Source organism: Populus alba, chromosome 1 (assembly GCF_005239225.2).
Source record: "Populus alba chromosome 1, ASM523922v2, whole genome shotgun sequence".
Classification (NCBI taxonomy): domain Eukaryota; kingdom Viridiplantae; phylum Streptophyta; class Magnoliopsida; order Malpighiales; family Salicaceae; genus Populus; species Populus alba.
Genome location: NC_133284.1, coordinates 71,193 through 90,669, shown reverse-complemented (window position 1 = coordinate 90,669; position 19,477 = coordinate 71,193). Strand labels below are relative to the sequence as shown.

General features: G+C 33.1%; 1 protein-coding gene and 1 long non-coding RNA gene across 2 annotated transcripts; both read left to right on the top strand.

Moving 5' to 3' along the window:
• Positions 1-5,210: 5,210 nt before the first annotated feature.
• On the top strand, positions 5,211-7,103 carry LOC118032748 (L-ascorbate oxidase homolog). Its single transcript, XM_035037540.2, has 3 exons — positions 5,211-5,458; positions 5,560-6,666; positions 6,803-7,103. Exons 1-3 carry the CDS (start codon positions 5,211-5,213, stop codon positions 7,101-7,103), a joined length of 1,656 nt encoding a protein of 551 aa, XP_034893431.1.
• Positions 7,104-14,263: 7,160 nt separating this feature from the next.
• On the top strand, positions 14,264-18,425 carry LOC118032747 (uncharacterized). Its single transcript, XR_012170185.1, has 4 exons — positions 14,264-14,663; positions 15,704-15,730; positions 15,909-15,981; positions 18,172-18,425. It is a non-coding gene; the product is annotated as an uncharacterized lncRNA (long non-coding RNA).
• Positions 18,426-19,477: the final 1,052 nt, after the last annotated feature.

The following is a 19,477-nucleotide window of genomic DNA, read 5'->3' as shown; positions in this document are numbered from 1 at the left end:
TATATATATATATATATATATTTTCAACATGTTTCTATATTTATAATTTTCTTAAGTAAAAAAAAAAAAAACTTATACTTACATGTAATCAAATAAATCTAAAACTCTAGAACTATATATATCAATAAATAAAGAAAAAATATAAAACAATAATTAAAAATAAAAATAAAAAAATTAAAAGATAAATATAGATTAAGATGTTTAAAATTATAAAATAAGATATCTATCTTATTATGTTTGCTAAATTTATTTATTAAAATAATTTTTTTATTACAAAATATATCAATAATTTTCTTGTACTTTTTTAAAAAATTTACTTTCCTCGCACCAGAACAACTACCTAATAATATTACTGTGAAAGGAAAATTCAACTGCTTGGAGATGCAACGGGAAAAGAAAATCTGTGGGTGCTATATCAGAATGGGAAAAAGAAAGAGTTTGGAGACCCCAGAGATTTCCTTGAAGCCCATTGGATGAACATAAGCAGACACGAGATGCCTTGCAGATAATCGATTGATATGATCTCTAATGATTAAACTAGCGTGCGTGCTTGTAATTCAATTAGCACGCATATTTTCTTCCCGTTTGTTTTTTTTATACGAATCGTACAAATTAAATTTGACAAATACCCTTTTTTCTTGGGACATGAGATGTGAATTAAATCCATATTTAAATTTAAATTAAGATTTCTTTTTTTCTTCTAAATCAAATAGATTGATTAATATTAAGAAAAGTTGACAAAATTGAATAATTTTCATGACAAGACGAACATGGTTTAATCGAAAGACACTTTGTAAGAAGTTAATATGGTAGGCACCTAAGGCTCGACATATCTTTATAAAAAAGAAAATGAAAGAGAGAGAAGATGCTATGTTAATTTAGAGATCGAATGTTATAAAAGTGGGGAGAGTACCTTTCTCGTCCATCTTTGGAAACAGCTTTCGGTTATTTTGACCTTGTCTGTCATCTTAAGAACTTAAAATTAGGGCATGACTATCTATTGAAACAGAGAAGAAGATGAAACGACGCTGCGCTGATATCTCTTACAGGACAGTTGAGGCAAAGTTATCATCAATTTATGAGGGCAACATGAATATCATCTTAAAATGTGCAGGTTAAATCCCGTGAGTTTTATATATATATATATATTATTACTAACATAGGTGTACAAGACAGTTTACGTGTATCTCGATTAATTTCACGGGCCCTGAAACTAATGACCATGTAAGTCTCTAGTAGCCCTAAGATTTGTGAGACTTAAACTGGTGATATATAAAAAGCAAATTCAGAATTTAACCAGTTAAGTTATACCTCTCAAGATTAAATCCCGTGAGTTTTATTGCATGCATGCATGGCTGACAGGCTAAAAAATCACCTCATGCCCCCTTAACTTTTTATTTATGGTTATATCAACTCCTTCACCAAATCCTTATTTATAATTAATATATAATCCTTCTTAATTTAGTGGGTTGGATGACGTGTTAGAAAATGACGAATTCGAAGTTTTAGCTTCATTATGTATTTTACTAGAAAGAGAATGTATAAAAAGTAATGAATTAAAACTACATTAAAAAAAAAACCCATAATTGACCAAGGCACAAGACATTGGCATAATTAATATAGTCTCCATTATCAGTAAGAACACCATCATCTTTTACCATTTGCTATATATATAAATTGCGGAGAAGATGCACTAAATTCATGGGCAGAGAGAGAGAGACTGCTCACAAAAAGAAATACGAAGTACTGCAAATAGTTTATTTTAAGTTTGTTCTTTCTTGTTTTCAATCTTCATCAATTCAATTCTTTAATTTTTCCCGTTTTATATATATATATATATATATATATATATATATATATATATATATATATATATATATATATTTCTTTTAATTTTAATCAAGTATACCCGTACAAGTGGTAATATCAACTATTCATCTAATTTAACAGATTTTCATATCTAATAATATTAACGGAGGGTTTAATACCTATTAATATCATTAGTAAAAGGGTTGATATAATCCAAATTCGAATAAAGGGATAATAATGATAATATTAATAAAGAGTACAGGGACAACCATCGAAGTGAGTTCTCGAGTGTAATTTAGTTGATCATATGTATGTTCAATCAACATGGTGGCGTCGGAGCTAAAAAAAAAAAATGAAAGAAGAAAATAGTGGATCAATTTTTTTTTGTACCGTTGAGTCCCATTTTATGATTGTTGATTAATTTTAGCTAATGACATTTGAAACGGATGTCCGGGTTATGATTGTTGACAAGCTTCAGCTAACAGTATCCTAGCAGAATGATCGGGTTGCGTTTGATGATTAGTTTCGACTAATAACATCAAAAACAAATGGTCGGGTTATGATTGTTGATCAATTTTGGCTAATGGTATCCTAGAAGGATGACCACATTACATTTGATGATTAGTTTTGACTAAAAACAGCCTAGAATGATGACCAGTTTGAATTCAAGGGTTGGTTACAATTAACAGTATTTGAGATGGATGACCAAGTTTGATTATTGTAATTAACCTCGATAATAGACGAATTATTAAGGGTGGTGTTATGTAAGTAAGGAGAAATGAAAGAATTGTACTCTTCTGGACTGTAAACAAAAAGTATCATTAATAATTCTTTAATTATCCATTTATATGTTTTTAAATTAATTATAATGCTTGAAATTATCTTGTGTTGTAACAGGACATCATACTAACAAGGTGCATAAGAAAATCTATTTCGTGGCTCACACATTTTGAAAAGAACTATATTCACTTGTTATCGGTGTTATGTATTTTGTAGGGACGAATATACTAAGTGTGTACTTACTATTCGACACTTTTGGAATGACTGGTATCGATAGTTTTAATGGAACATTGACGCAAATGTATGGACATGTAAACATTATGTTATAAATTCATGTAAATGGTATTCTTTCTTATGAGAATGTTGTATGGTGAAATCACTTGAATATTGTACTATACTGAGAAATAAATTCTATTATAATAAACCCCTGAATACTATTGCAAGAATGCACACTGTCATTATTTATGGGATGTTGATTTACATTACCTTATGTGGATTGTGCCTTACTAATGAATGGAACACGTTTATAGATTCGCAGAATGATATTGTGAAAGCATCAATAATTTGATGATAAAAAAAATAAAATTCACCACTAATTTTGGCTTTGAAAAAGTTGGGTTGTTACATATGTGATCTTTCTAGTGTTATATATATATCAATCTCTAAAAGATAAATGTGATCTCCCCATTACTATATGCATCAATCTCTAAGAAATAGACTTGGTCGCCTTAAAGCTATATGCATCATTCTCCAATGGATAGACTTGGTCTCTTTAGTACAAATAGCAACATTATCTAATCACTACTCTTTAGTGGTGACTCTCATGCCCTCATAAAAAAAAAAATGAATGATCATGATGACCACTATTTAGTGAAGAGCTCTTAAATCCCATGACAATGTTGGGGAAGTTACATACTCCCATTCTCTAAAGAATTTGTAATCAGCTAGAAATTTATAAGTATAGGTTCATCATTTTTGGATCTTACACAGCCATTTAGAAATTTGTATAGACGATGGGCATAATATCCTCAATCTCTTAGAATTTTTCTAAGTATAGATTCTTGGTATTTTACGTCTAAAAGAATTTATTTCAATTTAGATACATATTGTTTCGTATTGTTTTCTAGCTTACATTTGCTTTTTATATTAGCAAACCTCGTATCTCTACCTAAATTGGGAAATTAATTAAATTATTCACATATTATTATATCACAGAGGATGGGGGTCTAATGATGAACCAAGATTTTATCAATAAGTCCTTACCAAATAACATCAGATCAAGAAAAACTTACAAGTATATATTTTTTGGAATATAAACACACCCAATAAAGACATATTAGGTCTGACACTAGCCAAATCTAGCCATGAATGAGTTTGATAGTGTGCCAAGCCCTAGACATGATAGGTTTGATGCTAGCTAGACTCAACCATAACTAGGCTTGGCAGTAGCACCAAACCCAGCCATGGATGGGCTTAGTAATATGCCTAGCCTAGGCACGGTGGGTTTGGTGCTGGCCAAACCCAAGAGATAATTGAGTCTAACAACATTAATTTTATAGATTTTTATATAAAATCATAGAGAAATCATTTCTCAACAAAGAAACTTAATTAAACAGGTCTATACTCTACCAGGATCATTGGATGTATTAAAGTTTTTCATGGTCAATCTTGTTATCATCTTTTAGCTAGATAAAATGAGTAAAATACAGCCCACAATACAACTTAAAATATCACAAAGATGACATCACACTTTAGTCTATCCTCTCCACCAAAAGGCAAAACTCATGAGTTATAAATACACCATAAAATCTTTAGAACAAATATTCACAATCTTCATTCTCTATTGCATATATATTTTCAGAGCATCTCTCTATAGAGTATTATTGTATTTTTTCTCTCTAAAAAGATACTTATTTAAGCATCGAGGAATCTACACCTCCACCATAGTGGATCTTTTACATGTATTAGCTAAAAGCCATTTTGGCTTACTAAGTCTCAAATACAAGTTATCAATCACCTTAGTAAGGAAGAATAAATAAGATTATTAGGACCAATTATCTAACCCGGGATTAAATTTATGAGACTTCATCATAGCAAATTAACGATTAATTAGTACAATGAGAGTGATGGGTGGGGGGTGAACAGAGGATATGGAGAAAAAAGAAGAATCAACATGTGTGTGTAAGTAGTATTCTATTTATTTTTCAAAAGAAAAAAACAAACAAAGAAAAAAAAAAAGGAGAAGAATATATAATAAGAAAAAGGTACGTGTAAATTTAGGCAGGAGGTAATGTCTTCCAAAGCAAAATTCTAGGAAAGCAATGCATAAAACTCGGAGTCGTATAGTTTGATTATGTGAGATGTGAGGAAGGGAGAAATGCAAGGGGGCAGAGCAAAGAATGAGGACAGAGGAATTTGCGGGAATTCAATGGTTGATATTTAGTATATGCATGGAGGATCCGAGTATAAGAGAGGGAGCAGAATTGACAATGTAGAGAAGAAGGCAAATCCATATATCTTCTTCCATTAACTAGGGAGGAAAAGAGAGAATTTTGAATTTCGTTGTGATTAGATCTAGGGGAGGAAATAAGGGTTAATTACTACATAACCCGATCATCGAAATGGCTGGGGTTATGATAATGGTGTTGCTCTGCCTCTCTGCAGGGACCATGTTGGGAGTCCAGGGTGAAGACCCTTACTTGTTTTTCACATGGAATGTCACCTATGGTACCCGCTCTCCTCTGGGAATTCCTCAGCAAGTCATTCTCATTAACGATCAATTTCCAGGTCCCAACATCAACTCTACATCCAACAACAACATCGTCCTCAATGTCTTCAATAACCTTGATGAGCCCTTCCTTCTGACATGGTAATTTCTTTAATTTGCTTCATTTCACACACCCATATAATATTGTTTAATTGAATTTTCATTTGATCAAAATAAATAAATCCATGCATGCATGCATGCAGGAGCGGCGTCCAACAAAGGAAGAACTCATGGCAAGATGGAGTGCTTGGGACCAACTGCCCAATCCTCCCGGGAACCAACTTCACCTACCACTTCCAGGTTAAGGACCAGATTGGTAGCTACATCTACTACCCGACCACGGGCATGCACCGTGCAGCTGGAGGCTTTGGCGGCCTTCGCATCAACAGCCGCCTACTCATCCCTGTACCTTATGCTGATCCCGAGGATGACTACACCGTCATACTTAATGACTGGTATACCAGCAGTCATGCCACTCTCAGGAAATACTTGGATGACGGCCGCTCTCTTGCAAGGCCTACTGGTGTCCTTATCAATGGCAAAAACGCCAAGGGAGATGGCAAGGATGAGCCTCTCTTCACAATGAAGCCTGGAAAGACTTACAAGTACAGGATCTGCAATGCTGGGATCAAGAATACTCTCAATTTCAGGATCCAAGGCCATACAATGAAGCTTGTGGAGATGGAGGGATCCCATGTGGTGCAAAACGTGTATGAGGCCCTCGATGTCCATGTTGGACAATGCTTCAGTGTCCTCGTGACAGCTAACCAAGCTCCCAAAGACTACTACATGGTAACTTCCACCCGATTCAATAAGCAGGTTCTCACCGCCAAGGGCATCATTCGTTACACCAACGGCAAGGGTCCAGCATCACCTGAGCTCCCTGAGGCACCAGTTGGATGGGCTTGGTCTCTCAATCAATTCCGTTCCTTCCGCTGGAACCTTACAGCCAGTGCTGCTAGGCCTAACCCTCAAGGCTCTTACCACTACGGTTCCATCAACATTACCCGCACCATTAAGCTCGTAAACTCAGCTAGCCGAGAAGGTGGCAAGCTTCGCTATGCCCTCAACGGCGTCTCTCACGTTGATCCAGAGACACCTCTCAAACTTGCGGAGTACTATGGGATTGCAGACAAGGTGTTCAAATATAACACCATCAAGGACATGCCATCAGCTAAGATTGGTAAGGTTGTCACACAACCCAATGTCCTCAACCAAACCTTCCGCAACTTTGTTGAAATAATCTTCGAGAACCACGAGAAGAGCATGCAATCATACCATTTGGATGGTTATTCCTTCTTTGCGGTCGCGTAAGTATATATTTTATCTAATTAATTAGTTTAATTAGATTTCTCAAATTTGCAAGCTAATATTCTATATATGTTTTTTAATTGAGATTGAACTAATTATATTGATTAATACAATAATATATCTATATGCACACAGTATCGAGCCTGGCACTTGGACCCCTGAGAAGAGGAAGAACTATAATCTCCTTGATGCAGTGAGCAGGACTACTATCCAGGTCTTTCCCAAATCCTGGGCTGCCATCCTCTTAACTTTTGATAACGCTGGGATGTGGAACATCAGGTCTGAGATGTGGGAGAAAACATACCTTGGTCAGCAGCTCTATGTCAGTGTTCTCTCCCCTGAACTCTCTCTTAGGGATGAGTACAACATTCCTGACAATGCTCTGCTTTGTGGGAAAGTCAAGGGCTTGCCCAAGCCTAAGCCATACACCATATAAGTCAAGCTACCAGACCCCATTCCACCTGATACAGTTTCGTCGAATGGGTAGCTGTATGAGAGAAGAGAGAATAATGACAGCAAAGCGGTGGTGCTCAACCATAGAATAATTCTTCGGATTGTATGAAGTACTTAATTGCGAACAACTTGAAGAGGGAGTAGAGGCACGGTGATTAAAAGATAAAGAAAGGTTGAGGACAACCTTTATTGTTTTGACAATTTTATATTATGATTGTATCAACCTTTTTTTAAAATAAAAAAACGCCATGATATTTTTTTATTGTTGTTTTTTATTCCAATCATTATAATTTCATAATATACATATGTACTAGTTACTTTCCTTGCCAAAATAAATATCAATTAATTAATTGTATGTGGTTTCAAGTGGGTTCCTCGCGAAGATCAACTATAATTCAATTTTGATATTAATATTCTTCCTCTCTTAGAATATTTCGAGTTGGAATCTATCATTACATGAACAACAGAAGTAAAATATATATAGATATATATATATATATATATATATATATATATATATATATATATATCGGTATGTTTTGTCTTTATACTCTTGATCTTCTTCTTCTTCTTGTGTTTTTTTTTTTTTTTTTGGATTTTGTTCATTATTTACGTCACTTTCTATGGATCATACTGTTGTGTAAGGTTTATTAATCTCAAGCCATATCAAGAAGAACTAGGTCTACTGATTCTAGGATTCAATAGAAAAGATAGCAGAAAGAAAGAATTAACAAAGGAAAGAAGTCCGATATTGAATTGCAGAAAAAAATAAAGATTACAAGGAATTAGACACAAGTAGACTCAAGAGAATCAATCGCATTTTGAAATCACACCAAATCAAAAAACTTTTCATTACAATCTACCCTTCCAGACATACATTCTATATTAAATAGAAATAAATATTACAATTATATATTTATTAAATAACTACCAACTAAGATAAGACAATGGCAGTTTATAATTAACTTCTCCTGCCACTTGGAATTATAAGATTCTTCATCCATTATTAATTAACTGCCTCCTTGTCAACATGCTTTGCTGAAACATTCATGTCAACATGCATTGTTGGAATTTTGGCTTGCACAGAGTACTTCAATCCTCTAGAGTCTGCAAAATCTGTAGTTGCAACACATTGCTCCTTGTTGGAATTTTGGTCCCTTTCATTTGCATCAATTTCCTCTCTTCCCCATTAACTTGCCTCGAGCAAGTAATGTTCAACATAATCTTTATAAAGTTGAGGATTAAGACGATGGACTTCATGATCTTGTAACCAGACTGCTTCTGATTTCAGCTTGGATGCCCACTTTACCAAAACCAAGTCCCCTTCCTTAAAATGCAGCTCTATCCTCTGTCATCTTGCTTTTAACTTCTTCATGTAGGTTTGACATAAAGGATGCAAAATCCACTCCTGCCTCACTAACCTTTTGAGGTAGAGGCAGAGGAGTAATATCAGTAGGAATCTTTGGTTTTAACCCATAAACTAATTCGAATGGTGTGGTGCCTATTGTCCGATTGACAGAATTATTATATGCAAATTCAGTCTGTGGCAAAATTAGATCCCAACTTGCATCATGTTCATTAATCAAAACATCCGAGCAGATTGCCTAGGCTTATGTTGGTCATCTTTGTTTGGTCATCCGTCTATGGGTGGAAGGCACTAGAAAATAGGAGTCTGATACCCAACTTAGCCCAAAGAGTCTTCCAAAAATAACTAACAAATTTAACATCCCTATAAGATATAATTGAGACTGGAATGCCATGTAAGAATCAAAAGTCTTACGACATGGAACAAAGTGAGCCATCTTAGAAAATCAATCCTCCACCACCATGATAGAGTCATTACCTTGAATAGTTCTTGGAAGGCCAAGTACAAAGTCCATACTCAAATCAACCCAAGGTCTATGTGGAATTGGTAATGGTGTGTATAAGCCACTATTGTTCTTACCATCCTTGTTCATTTAACATTTGCTCATAATAGTGTTGATGTCCCTCCTCATATTAGGCCAGTAGAAATGATAAGCAGTCTTTTTTTATATGCAATCTTGGACATATTAGAAGTATCTACCGATGACCAAAAAAATTGCCTCTTTAGTACTATTTACCAAAAAGTTATAAATATAACGTCTTTTTTTATATGTCCATCCATAAGACATTATTAAACAATCTATTTTTTTCCATTCTAGCTTGTACTCCTCAAGCAAATTCATTATTTGATCCACTTCTTATTTCAAATACTTCTCTCTAATATCATGGTAGGATGGAGGCTTGAAACCTAGCCTATACTTTGCAACCAATTCAAATGTCTTAAAAAACTCAGGGTTTTTTACACAATTAAATGGAATTGTACTAATGTAGAAAAACCTTGCAATTTATCAACATGCTTCTTCTTTAATATCCTTTTTTAGCAATTGATTTAGGGTTGTTTGTGTACTTCCACTCCCTCTAGCTGCTCTCTTTCCTTTGTCCCTGGAGCTAATTTCTTTTATTTCAACATAATTGTTACGGGGGTGCGAGCGACACGACGTCATCTGGCGATAGCGGAGACTCTTGTCATGCCTCCTGTGTGAGGTGTTGTGTGTTGAAAAGGATTTTTAGATTTAATCATAAAATTATTATTAATGTTTAAGAGTTGCCACCTAATATTATGGTCACTAGGAACCTATGGTCTGTGAGAGTCTAAGTAAGGAACTGTTTGTGCATCTTAGCTAAGGTAAGCTGCATTGTTGTTTGATTTTTTTTTTCTTCTAAGTCGGGTTTCTATTCGTTGGTCTTTTCTAAGATTCAAGGCAGATTTGTCTTTATGAGAGAATCTTTACCTTATCGGGTTAAATCCTAACCGTTATAAAGTTTTAATTTTAGCATCGCATTTATTTACACCTTATATCTTTAATACCTGAGGGTGTACTTTATCGTATAATTTTACACTCCGCAAATATTAAAGTCTACATCTGGATCCTAGAAAAAAAGAATGGAAAGAGGTTTTTGATATTTTAGCCAAACCCTAATGGATGATCATAAATTGGTTATGATATCCATTTTTTTTTCAAAACATGAGAAAGATGCAATTTATTTTTTTAATTAAAACATGCTTGGAAAATTTTTAGGATTTGGCCGTATGTATGAAAATTATTTTTTTAAGTTTTTGAGATTTTTTTAAAAAATGTTTTGATTTTTAAAAAAAAATATTTTGGAGAGAATCGAGTATTTTAATATCGGATTTGTATTTTATAGTGTAAATATACAACCCGATATCATGCAAATTTGGTAGAAAAATATTTAAGAAAATCACAATTTTTTTCAAAGGATTTTTGAAAATGTTTAGATTTTTTAAAAAAAAGAAATATATAATAAAATATTATATATTAATTAAATATTATTAAAACATGTGGGTCAAGTCGACCCAGATAACTGGGCCACGCATAAACCCCGAAAATAGTTGGCCGATATCGACCCGTAATATGCTCTTTTTATTTTTAATTTTAATTTTTAAGGTCGGGCCGGACCCATCCAAACATTTGGGTTGGGCTATAACTAGCTCGACCCAAATGAGAAAAGAATTATTTGTAGAACGTGAACAGTAAGTTCACGTTCTGCATGCAACTTTGCAGTTGCAGACGGCGTAGTGAAATGGGAGGTAACCTTGTGGAGGAGAAGAAGCTGCTATCACTGGCCTGACATGAAGTTGGCGGAGGTGCTGGTGGAAGAAATGGTTGTGGTGCTGGTTGCTAATGGTGGAGGAAGAAAGAAGAAGAAGAAGCAGAAGAACAAAATCTGCAAAGTAGAGAAGGAAGCCCTCGTGATGGCTGCTCCTATCACTGGTGAGGATTTGGGTTTGTGGGGAGGCTGAGACGCCATCTGTTGGTGGAGGAGAAATGTTTTTATGGGGTCTTCAAAGGCTGAAGAAGCAGCGAGGAGAGAGAGAGAGAGAAGAGATAAATGTTGGCTGGAAAAAAACTAGGGAGGAAGCTAGTTTTTTCCGATTTTGGACTCGATTTTCTCCTCCCTCAGGCCATGAAATCCACCTCTATTTATAAGCAGTAGAAGAAAGCGATCTTGTCTTCACTGGGAAAAAATTTTAGCCCTTGATTTGATTGGAAGAATTTAAACCGTTGGTTCAAGGTATGTACCTTGAACTGCCAAATCTGACAGTCCAAGTCTGCCCGAGTTAACAACTTTAGGCCAATCACCAAAGCAGTTTTGATGTTAATATGCCTGAACGGACCATACTCGGGGATAGAAGGTTGGGGAATAAAATTTTTTTTTTTTTGGGAATAACCCATAATTGGGTTATGACATTTGCCCCCTTCTTTATAATTCTTACGATAGAAAGTCTCATAAGAGACTTTAGATAATAAGCGTTGTAAAGAAGGAAAAAAAAGAATGAGAGATGATGGACTCATCATATTGAGAAATGATTAATCCTTTTGAGGGCTAGAAAGCATACTCTAAGTAAAAGTTGGAAGATTTTTCTTTTAAAAATTCATAGATTTTGAAGTAGTCGAATTATTGTGGGTGACCTACCTAGAGAAAATTAAAAACAGTTTTTTAAGGTGGTCTTATTGTAATTTGTAACATACCCAAGTGAAAAAATGCAAAGATTTTTGAAGATTTTTTTAAAATGGTGAAAAATATAGAGATTTTTCAAAGTGGTCTTGTTGTAATGGTCTTGTTTAAGATTTTCTGGTACTTGCTGACATGACTCAACATCCTTACGAGTGCAAGCCAAATGCTGTTTGAAATGAAAAATACCTCAACTTATAATTTTTTTAAAATACTTGCAATGAACTTTTCTAAAATTCTTATCAATATCTATACCATGTTGCCATCCTTTAGCAAGCCTATTACTAGAAGAATTGTGAAACCCTAGAAAATTTATGATTTAAATATGCGGATGTATAACCTGCCATGTAAACGTAAGACTGAAAGTGATATATAATGGAGGGGATGACCTCCATAAAATGAATTTTGTTTTAGAATTCGTAAAGACAAAGAAACTGGTAACGTGTTTAATGAATAAAATAATGAGAGAAATGACAAAATGAATATATTCCAAAATAATAAAATGAAATCAAAACCTGGGTTAACCCACAAAACTTATGGGTCAAGTTATGAGATCAAAACAACTTGATAGAAAAGAAATTGAAGAAAACCATAAAGTCAATCTTTTTTTAAAAAAAAAATTATGATGTTGAATGATGAAATTAAAAAACAAAATGAGACAAAAAATGATGTTAGCCCACGTTAGCTTTTCAAACTCATAATACAAGTAATTAGATCAGAAGCATTGTGAATGGAAAAACCGCAAATCCCAATCCTTAACAAATAAAACACAGAAGGATTAAACCAGGAAAAAAAATAAGGGTGAAAATCCAAAAAAAAATAAATTAAAGGTAACCAAAGATATTTGATTGGAGGGTTAATTCCAAAAGAAAATTAATTTTAACAAAAGAAAAAAAAATCAAAAGAATATGGATTAAATTAGAAAAAATAATGTACCATAAACTTTGATTGAATGTGTTGTTCTAGGATCAATACAAAAATAAAACCTAAATGGATGAATTAGGTGTTCTACTAATATTAATAAATAATACAATTCAATTAAATTAAACACAATAACCAAATAATATAATTAAAGTGCTTAAAATAAATAGGTAAGGAAAAGAAATTGCAAACTCAGTTTTTAACGTGGTTCAACAAACTTACATCCACACTTTAAGTACCAAATTGTACTCAAGCATTGTATTATTTACTAATCCGAGCTAAAGATTGCAATGTCCTTGATGAATTCTCACCAAGCTTCTTTTCACCTTTTGAAGAAATACTTTATTCAAGATTTTTCCACATTGGTGATATACCTCATCAATGGCTAAGAGTTTTTCACCTAAATTCATTAAGGTGATATACCACATTGGTGATATACTCTCTTAAAAAGTAGATAACAAAATTCAATCTATAATCCTTATAACACACTGAGTAGCACTTAATGAGTGTGAGAATTTGTATTCTTATCCTAAAATATGAAGGTTCATTTAGCACAACTTTAGAGCATTTTAGGATTGATAATTTTTAGTTGGTTTTTCTTTTAGAATAGCTTTTATATCATGTTTGTTCAAAATCCTCTTTTATTTTGGCAAGAATGAGAGTTATTTATATATTTACAAAAGAAACTAGTCACTAATAACTAAACACAGTCGACTAATTTATATTGTTCAAACCGATTAATTGATTGGTTCCTACAAATTTTCAAGTGTCTATCTTTAATGAACAAGTGGTTAACTAGTTCATTTAGTATAGTCAAGCGGTCGACCACTTCATGCAAAATATTAGTTTTGACAATTTTAAACGTAATGAATCTTGAGCTGGCTAATCTAGATTTTATCAAATTATATATAAATCCTGTAATGCATGTAATGTGAAGTATATAAGTTCATTTTAATTGTGCTATCAAGTAATATATAAAAAATTTATACATTTAGCACTAAAATGAATATTTAAAAACTAAATCTTCGCTTGCTTTGCATCTTAGATTTGTTGATTAATTTTTTCATTCAATTCTTCATACTTATTAATATGATCTTCATATAAACCTGTTTAAACTTATTCTCAAACAAGAATATCATTTGTCTATTTTTCATTTAATTTTTATCATCAAAATATATAAAAACATTACTATGTGACTCAAAGATTAACATAATAATAAAATTTAAAACCAATAAAACTTAACAAAAGAATAAATGAAAAAAAATAGAAATAAAAAGAATAAGGGTGGAACTAGAAAACATAATGCATGACAAATTGTAATTAAATGACTAAATTGAAAACAAACAAAATTTTTATAAAAGAGTTAAGAACAAAAATTATAAATCAAAAGAATAGGGACTTGAATTGAAATACTAAAAATAAAAAGGACAAACTTGTACTTTTTTTTTTTTTTATGGAGGAGGGGAGGGAGAAGAAGAGAAAAAAAAAAGAAACAACACCAACAACTAACCGTCACTCCTCCATCTATATGCACAGTATCTATAGGAAGAGGACGACAACACGCTTTCAACACCACTAATAAAGGTGGCGGATGCTGTTTGAAAGGCGCAAATAGCTTTTACTTGCCGACGTGTATTTATAACTTGTTAATAACTTTTTATTTTATTTTATATTTCTAGAAGATAAAAATGAAATGCCCAAGAATGAAGCTTTAATTTTTTATTACTAGAGAATTTAAATCTTTTTATTGTTCATAGAAAACAACACGATGACAAAATACTTAAAACAAAGTTCAATTTTTTTCCCAAAAAATTATTTTAATGTTCATTGTTTAAACAAAATATAAAATGACCCCATGATCCCTTTGAATTTTAAAATGATACTTGTGTCCTATGAAAAGTCTATGATACATTAGCCATCGGAACCTCGGCCGAGCCGCTTGCAACGACGACTACCTCAATTGTAACGGCCATTGACTTCTCCAAAGGAAACTTTCAAGAAAGCTCCGCGTTTGGAAACTTTTTCTCTGAAATTTTCCGTCTTTTTGCAAGTACTCCCTCAGGTACTATCTCTCTCATAACGATTTTATTAACGCAAAAAAGTTTCTCTTTTTGTTTCCTTTTCCGAGATATTATATTAGTATTTTTTTTCAAGCAAAAACAAGTAGGCTTAGGGTCTCAATATTTTTTAGGTACTCTTGTGTTTCATTTTGGCTTGATTGGTATTTGATCTAAGGATCTGGTGTTTAGGTGAGTTATTAAGTTTGAACTGTTTTGAATATGAATTATCCGCTTGTTTGATTGTGTTTTAATTTTAAGAATAGAATGCATGAATTGAAATGAGAGATTCATAGATCGAATCTTTTTTTTATAATTTAACTTATTTTTATTTTAATTGATTTGAACTTGAAATTCTTTTTTGAATGAGATAAAGAGAGAATAAGAATTGATTTTGTGCCTTATTTTTCGCTTTGGTTATTGATTTTGAGAAGATGAAGAGTGGCTGATAACTGGATATGCATATCTGTTCTTTGTAGATTTTCTTTTGTCTAGCTTTTGTCTTGTATTCCTTTTTAAGGTCTATATGCTGTGTAGGTATTTTGTTTGGTTGATGGGGTTGTAATTTGTTTTTCTGGGCATTTGGTAAGAGTTTTTCTTGACTTTCTCCTAGGAATGACATGGAGGCTGAAAGAAAGATCTTTGTTGGAGATATGGTTCTCTCTCCTTTTATCTTGTTGAGTTGTTTCATTCTTCTCTTAAGAAGCTCTTGTGATGAAGCTTTGCAATTTATCTTGTTGAAGTTTGAGTCCTAATTGCTATACATTGATTGTAGATCTTGTGTTTGGTGTGGTTTGTGGTTGATTTTGTGTGTTTTCTTTTGATGTGGTGTGCAATAAGATTAATGATTTTTCTTTTCCAAACTTGTAACATATAACAAGCAAACCTTTAAAACTTACACCAGACAAGGCCTGCAAAATCACAAGACCAATCTCTTACCTAGAGACTCTAAATCAACTATTTCAAAATTAGCAAGGTAATAACCTCTCCTTTCTCAACAGATCTTATTCCTGTCTTTCGTTTCCAACATATCTGTTCTTTTCAGGCTCAAGAGCAATGAACTGGGTTCAACGTAAGATCTACCTCTATAATGTCACTTTTGGTCTTTTCATGTTGGATTGGTGGGAGCGTTGCCTTTTCAGTATCCTCCATTATTTTATCAGATCAGATAGATCCTTATTATTTCATCTTTCTGTCTTAATTTATTTTGAATATTGAATTCGATTTTGTGAGTTCCTAAACTTTGGCAGATATTCTGGTGATCGTGTTGATGTGGTTCATTTTCTACAATGGATCGCGATACGTCACTGACTTTTGCAAGAGGTATGTAGCATCAATACTCTCACTATCTTTGAGCTAGAATTGATAGAAGTTGCACCTTTTGATCTTGGAATTCTTTCAGATTTTACTGTTTCAAAACTCAATCAATCCCTGCATATCTAAATTGATTTTTCTTTAAAGATTCAATAAACAAAAATCTGAGTCCAGCTGATTTAATATCATATTAGGGGCAATCACTAGTTTGTAGCCCCCATGGTTGAATGTAGAACAAGAAAAATCTCAGTGTCTTGAATTACAATGGAGAGCAACAAGAATGAAAAAGATGAAAAAAATGAAGAGAAATGGAGGAAGACTGCCTATCATTGGAATCTTCAAGTTTAGTTGCATATTGGGAGGGAGGGGGTTATCTGGGAGCAATAGATACTATACTTACCCTTTGTGCTCTCGTTATTAGGCATGCTTGAAGTATTCATAGACTGGATTTAATAGAATCCCTTGCTAGATTGGATAAAGATTATTATACTTCCCAGTTGGTTAAGGAAAGGGGCACTGGAATACGCTCATTGAACCTTCCAGATCTTTACCAATTGGAAGAAACCCAATGGAAGGTCCAGATGCAAAGTCAGGAACTTCCAGTTCCATTGGAAACATGCTGTCAAATCCAGGGATATTAAAACTATGCCCAAGTATGATTAGCTGTCACCTGGGAAGTTAGGGCTATAGTTCATGCCAGGGGTGAGCAAAAAAACCAATAAACCGAAAAAAAATTAACTGAAAAAACCAAACAAAAAAAAAAAAACCTGATTAAATTGATTATAATATTTAGAAAACTTCCAGTTCGGTTCGGTTCGGTTTTGGTTTTGTAATGTTGAAACCGATAAACCCGAACCGAACCGAACCGGTTCATATTAAAAGAAAAAGGTACTATACATGAAAAAAAAAATGCTTTATATTCTAACCTAAACCCAGTAATCCTAGCAGCCGCCCCCTCCCTTTAAAGACATAAACACGCCACCTTCCAGTCTTTATTCTTCAATTTGTATCATCTCTGCAGCACTCCCAAACCTTAGCACTCAACAGGAGTCCATCTAAGCGTTCTTTTTCAGTTCTTTATAATAAGATTTCTTTCTCTGTTATTCTGTAATTGGGGATGCGGTTCATCGGTTGTTTTTTGTCCGTACCTTGAGAATGCTTCAGAAACAACAAGATTATCTTTTCGTTTATGCTCAATAAATATTCCTGGGGTGGGTGTGGCTACCACCTCACTGCCTTGTATGTGGGCATAGAAAAGGGAAAGCACTACTTGTGCAAGTCATGGCCGGGGTTGTCATCCTTACCAAGGAGACAGCTGTTGAGCAACAACCATATAAAGCTTTATCAGCCTCAGCTACCAAGGCTGCAGGTATACCTGCAACTTTTGCAGTGAAGTATACTAAAAGCCTATTCAAATGGTTAATTTCTTGTAAATATCTTGGTTGTTTATGGAGATGGTGTTGTGATTAAGTACATATTTTAATGACATTGCATTGCTTATCTTGGTTTTGGTTTTTTCCATAAAAAACCAAACTGAACTGAACTGAACCGAACTGAAACCGGTCGGTTGGAATCGGTTTCGGTTTTTTTTCAAAATTTCGGTTTGGTTATTTTTATAGATAAAAACTGAACTGAACAGAAAATAATCATCTCTAGTTCAGGCAATCTTTCTGGTCCAGTATCCATTCATGTCAAGAATTGTTGACTTGGGCACCAAATCCTCAAAAGACAAGTCTTTTCTATTATTCAATTGTCTTTGAATTTTTAGGTACCCACCCCTTTGGTGAGGAAGTTGATATGCACAAAGATCATTGCCTTGTTTGTATATAGTGCTAGTCATGGTGCATGAGTGAACAAATTATCGATCTTACTTCTTTCTTTCAAAGCTTGAATGAGTTGGCATGTGGGAATAACGAAAGAGACTTCCAGATATTTATAACCTACTTCCAATCCTCTACTTTGATTTGTAAATAATCTTGTGCTGTTGTTTGGTTAATTCTTCTGTATTCCTTTGTGCCATAGAATGAAGACATTCTGGAGATGTGTTTTGGGCTGATGTTATCTCCCTTGAATAATTGGGGAATATAATGTTACTATTCATTCAAAATATTCAAGCAGATATGCTGCTGCTTGTCCCTAAATTGATTATTTTTTCTCAGAAAAAGAAAATTACAGTCTAATTGCTCTTCTTGATTTCAGGCATCTAGGGTGAATCCCAGATATGAAATGTAGCAGTAATGTGAATGATCACAAGGGAAATGGCAATGTGGAATATATGAATGATATAGTGGCATGTCTCCCTTGATATAATTTGACTTTATTCGGTACCATCCTTGTAATGATTATGAACCATGGTCTTTAATTTGGTAAGGATTCAAGAATGTATTCTTTCTTGTAGTGATTGTGAAACTTGTCCGACCATTTGCAATTAATGGAATTTTGCATTTCATGTAGCATAACAGGCTAAATCTTCCTCTTTTTTATTTTCGTTCCGCTTTGAACCTTGAAAGAAAAAGGTTGCCGTGTGCGAAAATGAATGTTGCTGCGTGCCTCTACTTCAACTGCGAGCCTCTACTGTGTTATTTTTTATTATTTTATTTTTTATCAATATTTTTTTTTATTTTTATTATATTATTAAATTAACTAAACTTATTAATTGCATTTGAAGATTTACTGTTGCTTCACTAGAAAGTGCTCACTGAGATGATTATAATGGCATTGTACAAAGTTGCACAACAATACTCAGTAGAAAGTGCTCACAGAGATGATTATAATGGCATTGTACAAAGCTGCACAACAATACCAAATCAGACAACACATGTTTTTAGAGTAATGATTTAAAAAGCAAACCAAACAAAATATTATGAAACATTAACTTTAACAAAGTTAAATATTTAATTGAAAATATTAACTTGAAATAATTCCGATCATTTTCAAAATTAATAAAACATCTTATAGAAATCAAATGAAAAAATAACAAAGTTTAATTTTCAATTAAATAAATGCTAAATGATAAAATTAAAAAATAACAAAGTTTTGAAAAAGAAAAAAAAAAAAAACCCAATCGAAACTGATAAAATCTTCTAAACTTAGGTTAATATTCTAGGCTCACAACTTGTTAAATTTTAGACATGAGCTCAATTAAGAAGCTTAACTAATTCCTCACCAATTTAATGATGAAAGATAAACTAGAAAAAATATTAATTTAAAAAATTTATCAAAGTAAAAAACAATAGCAATAAAAAAAACATAAGGATTGGATTTAATAAGAAAAAAATTGAATGATTTCTAGGTCGATGGCCTGTCGGAGCTCAGTTTGGTAGTTATTTGCCTTTAATTTGTGGCGTGGAAAATCTTGACACAACTTTAAATACCTACCGATCCTTAGGGTTGAGGGCTTAAGTTTAGAGTTAGAGTTAGGTTTAGTGTTTGAGTTTTAGGGTTTTAAGGTTTGGGGTTAGGTTGTGTAAACCCCAGTAAAAAATAAAATAATATATATATTATT

Bases quoted from the DNA above. Each gene is read 5' to 3' on its own strand.
- LOC118032748 (XM_035037540.2), top strand. From the start codon at position 5,211: ATGGCTGGGGTTATGATAATGGTGTTGCTCTGCCTCTCTGCAGGGACC. The intron at 5,459-5,559 runs GTAATTTCTTTA...GCATGCATGCAG, and splicing joins GAGCCCTTCCTTCTGACATG to GAGCGGCGTCCAACAAAGGA. The intron at 6,667-6,802 runs GTAAGTATATAT...ATATGCACACAG, and splicing joins TATTCCTTCTTTGCGGTCGC to TATCGAGCCTGGCACTTGGA.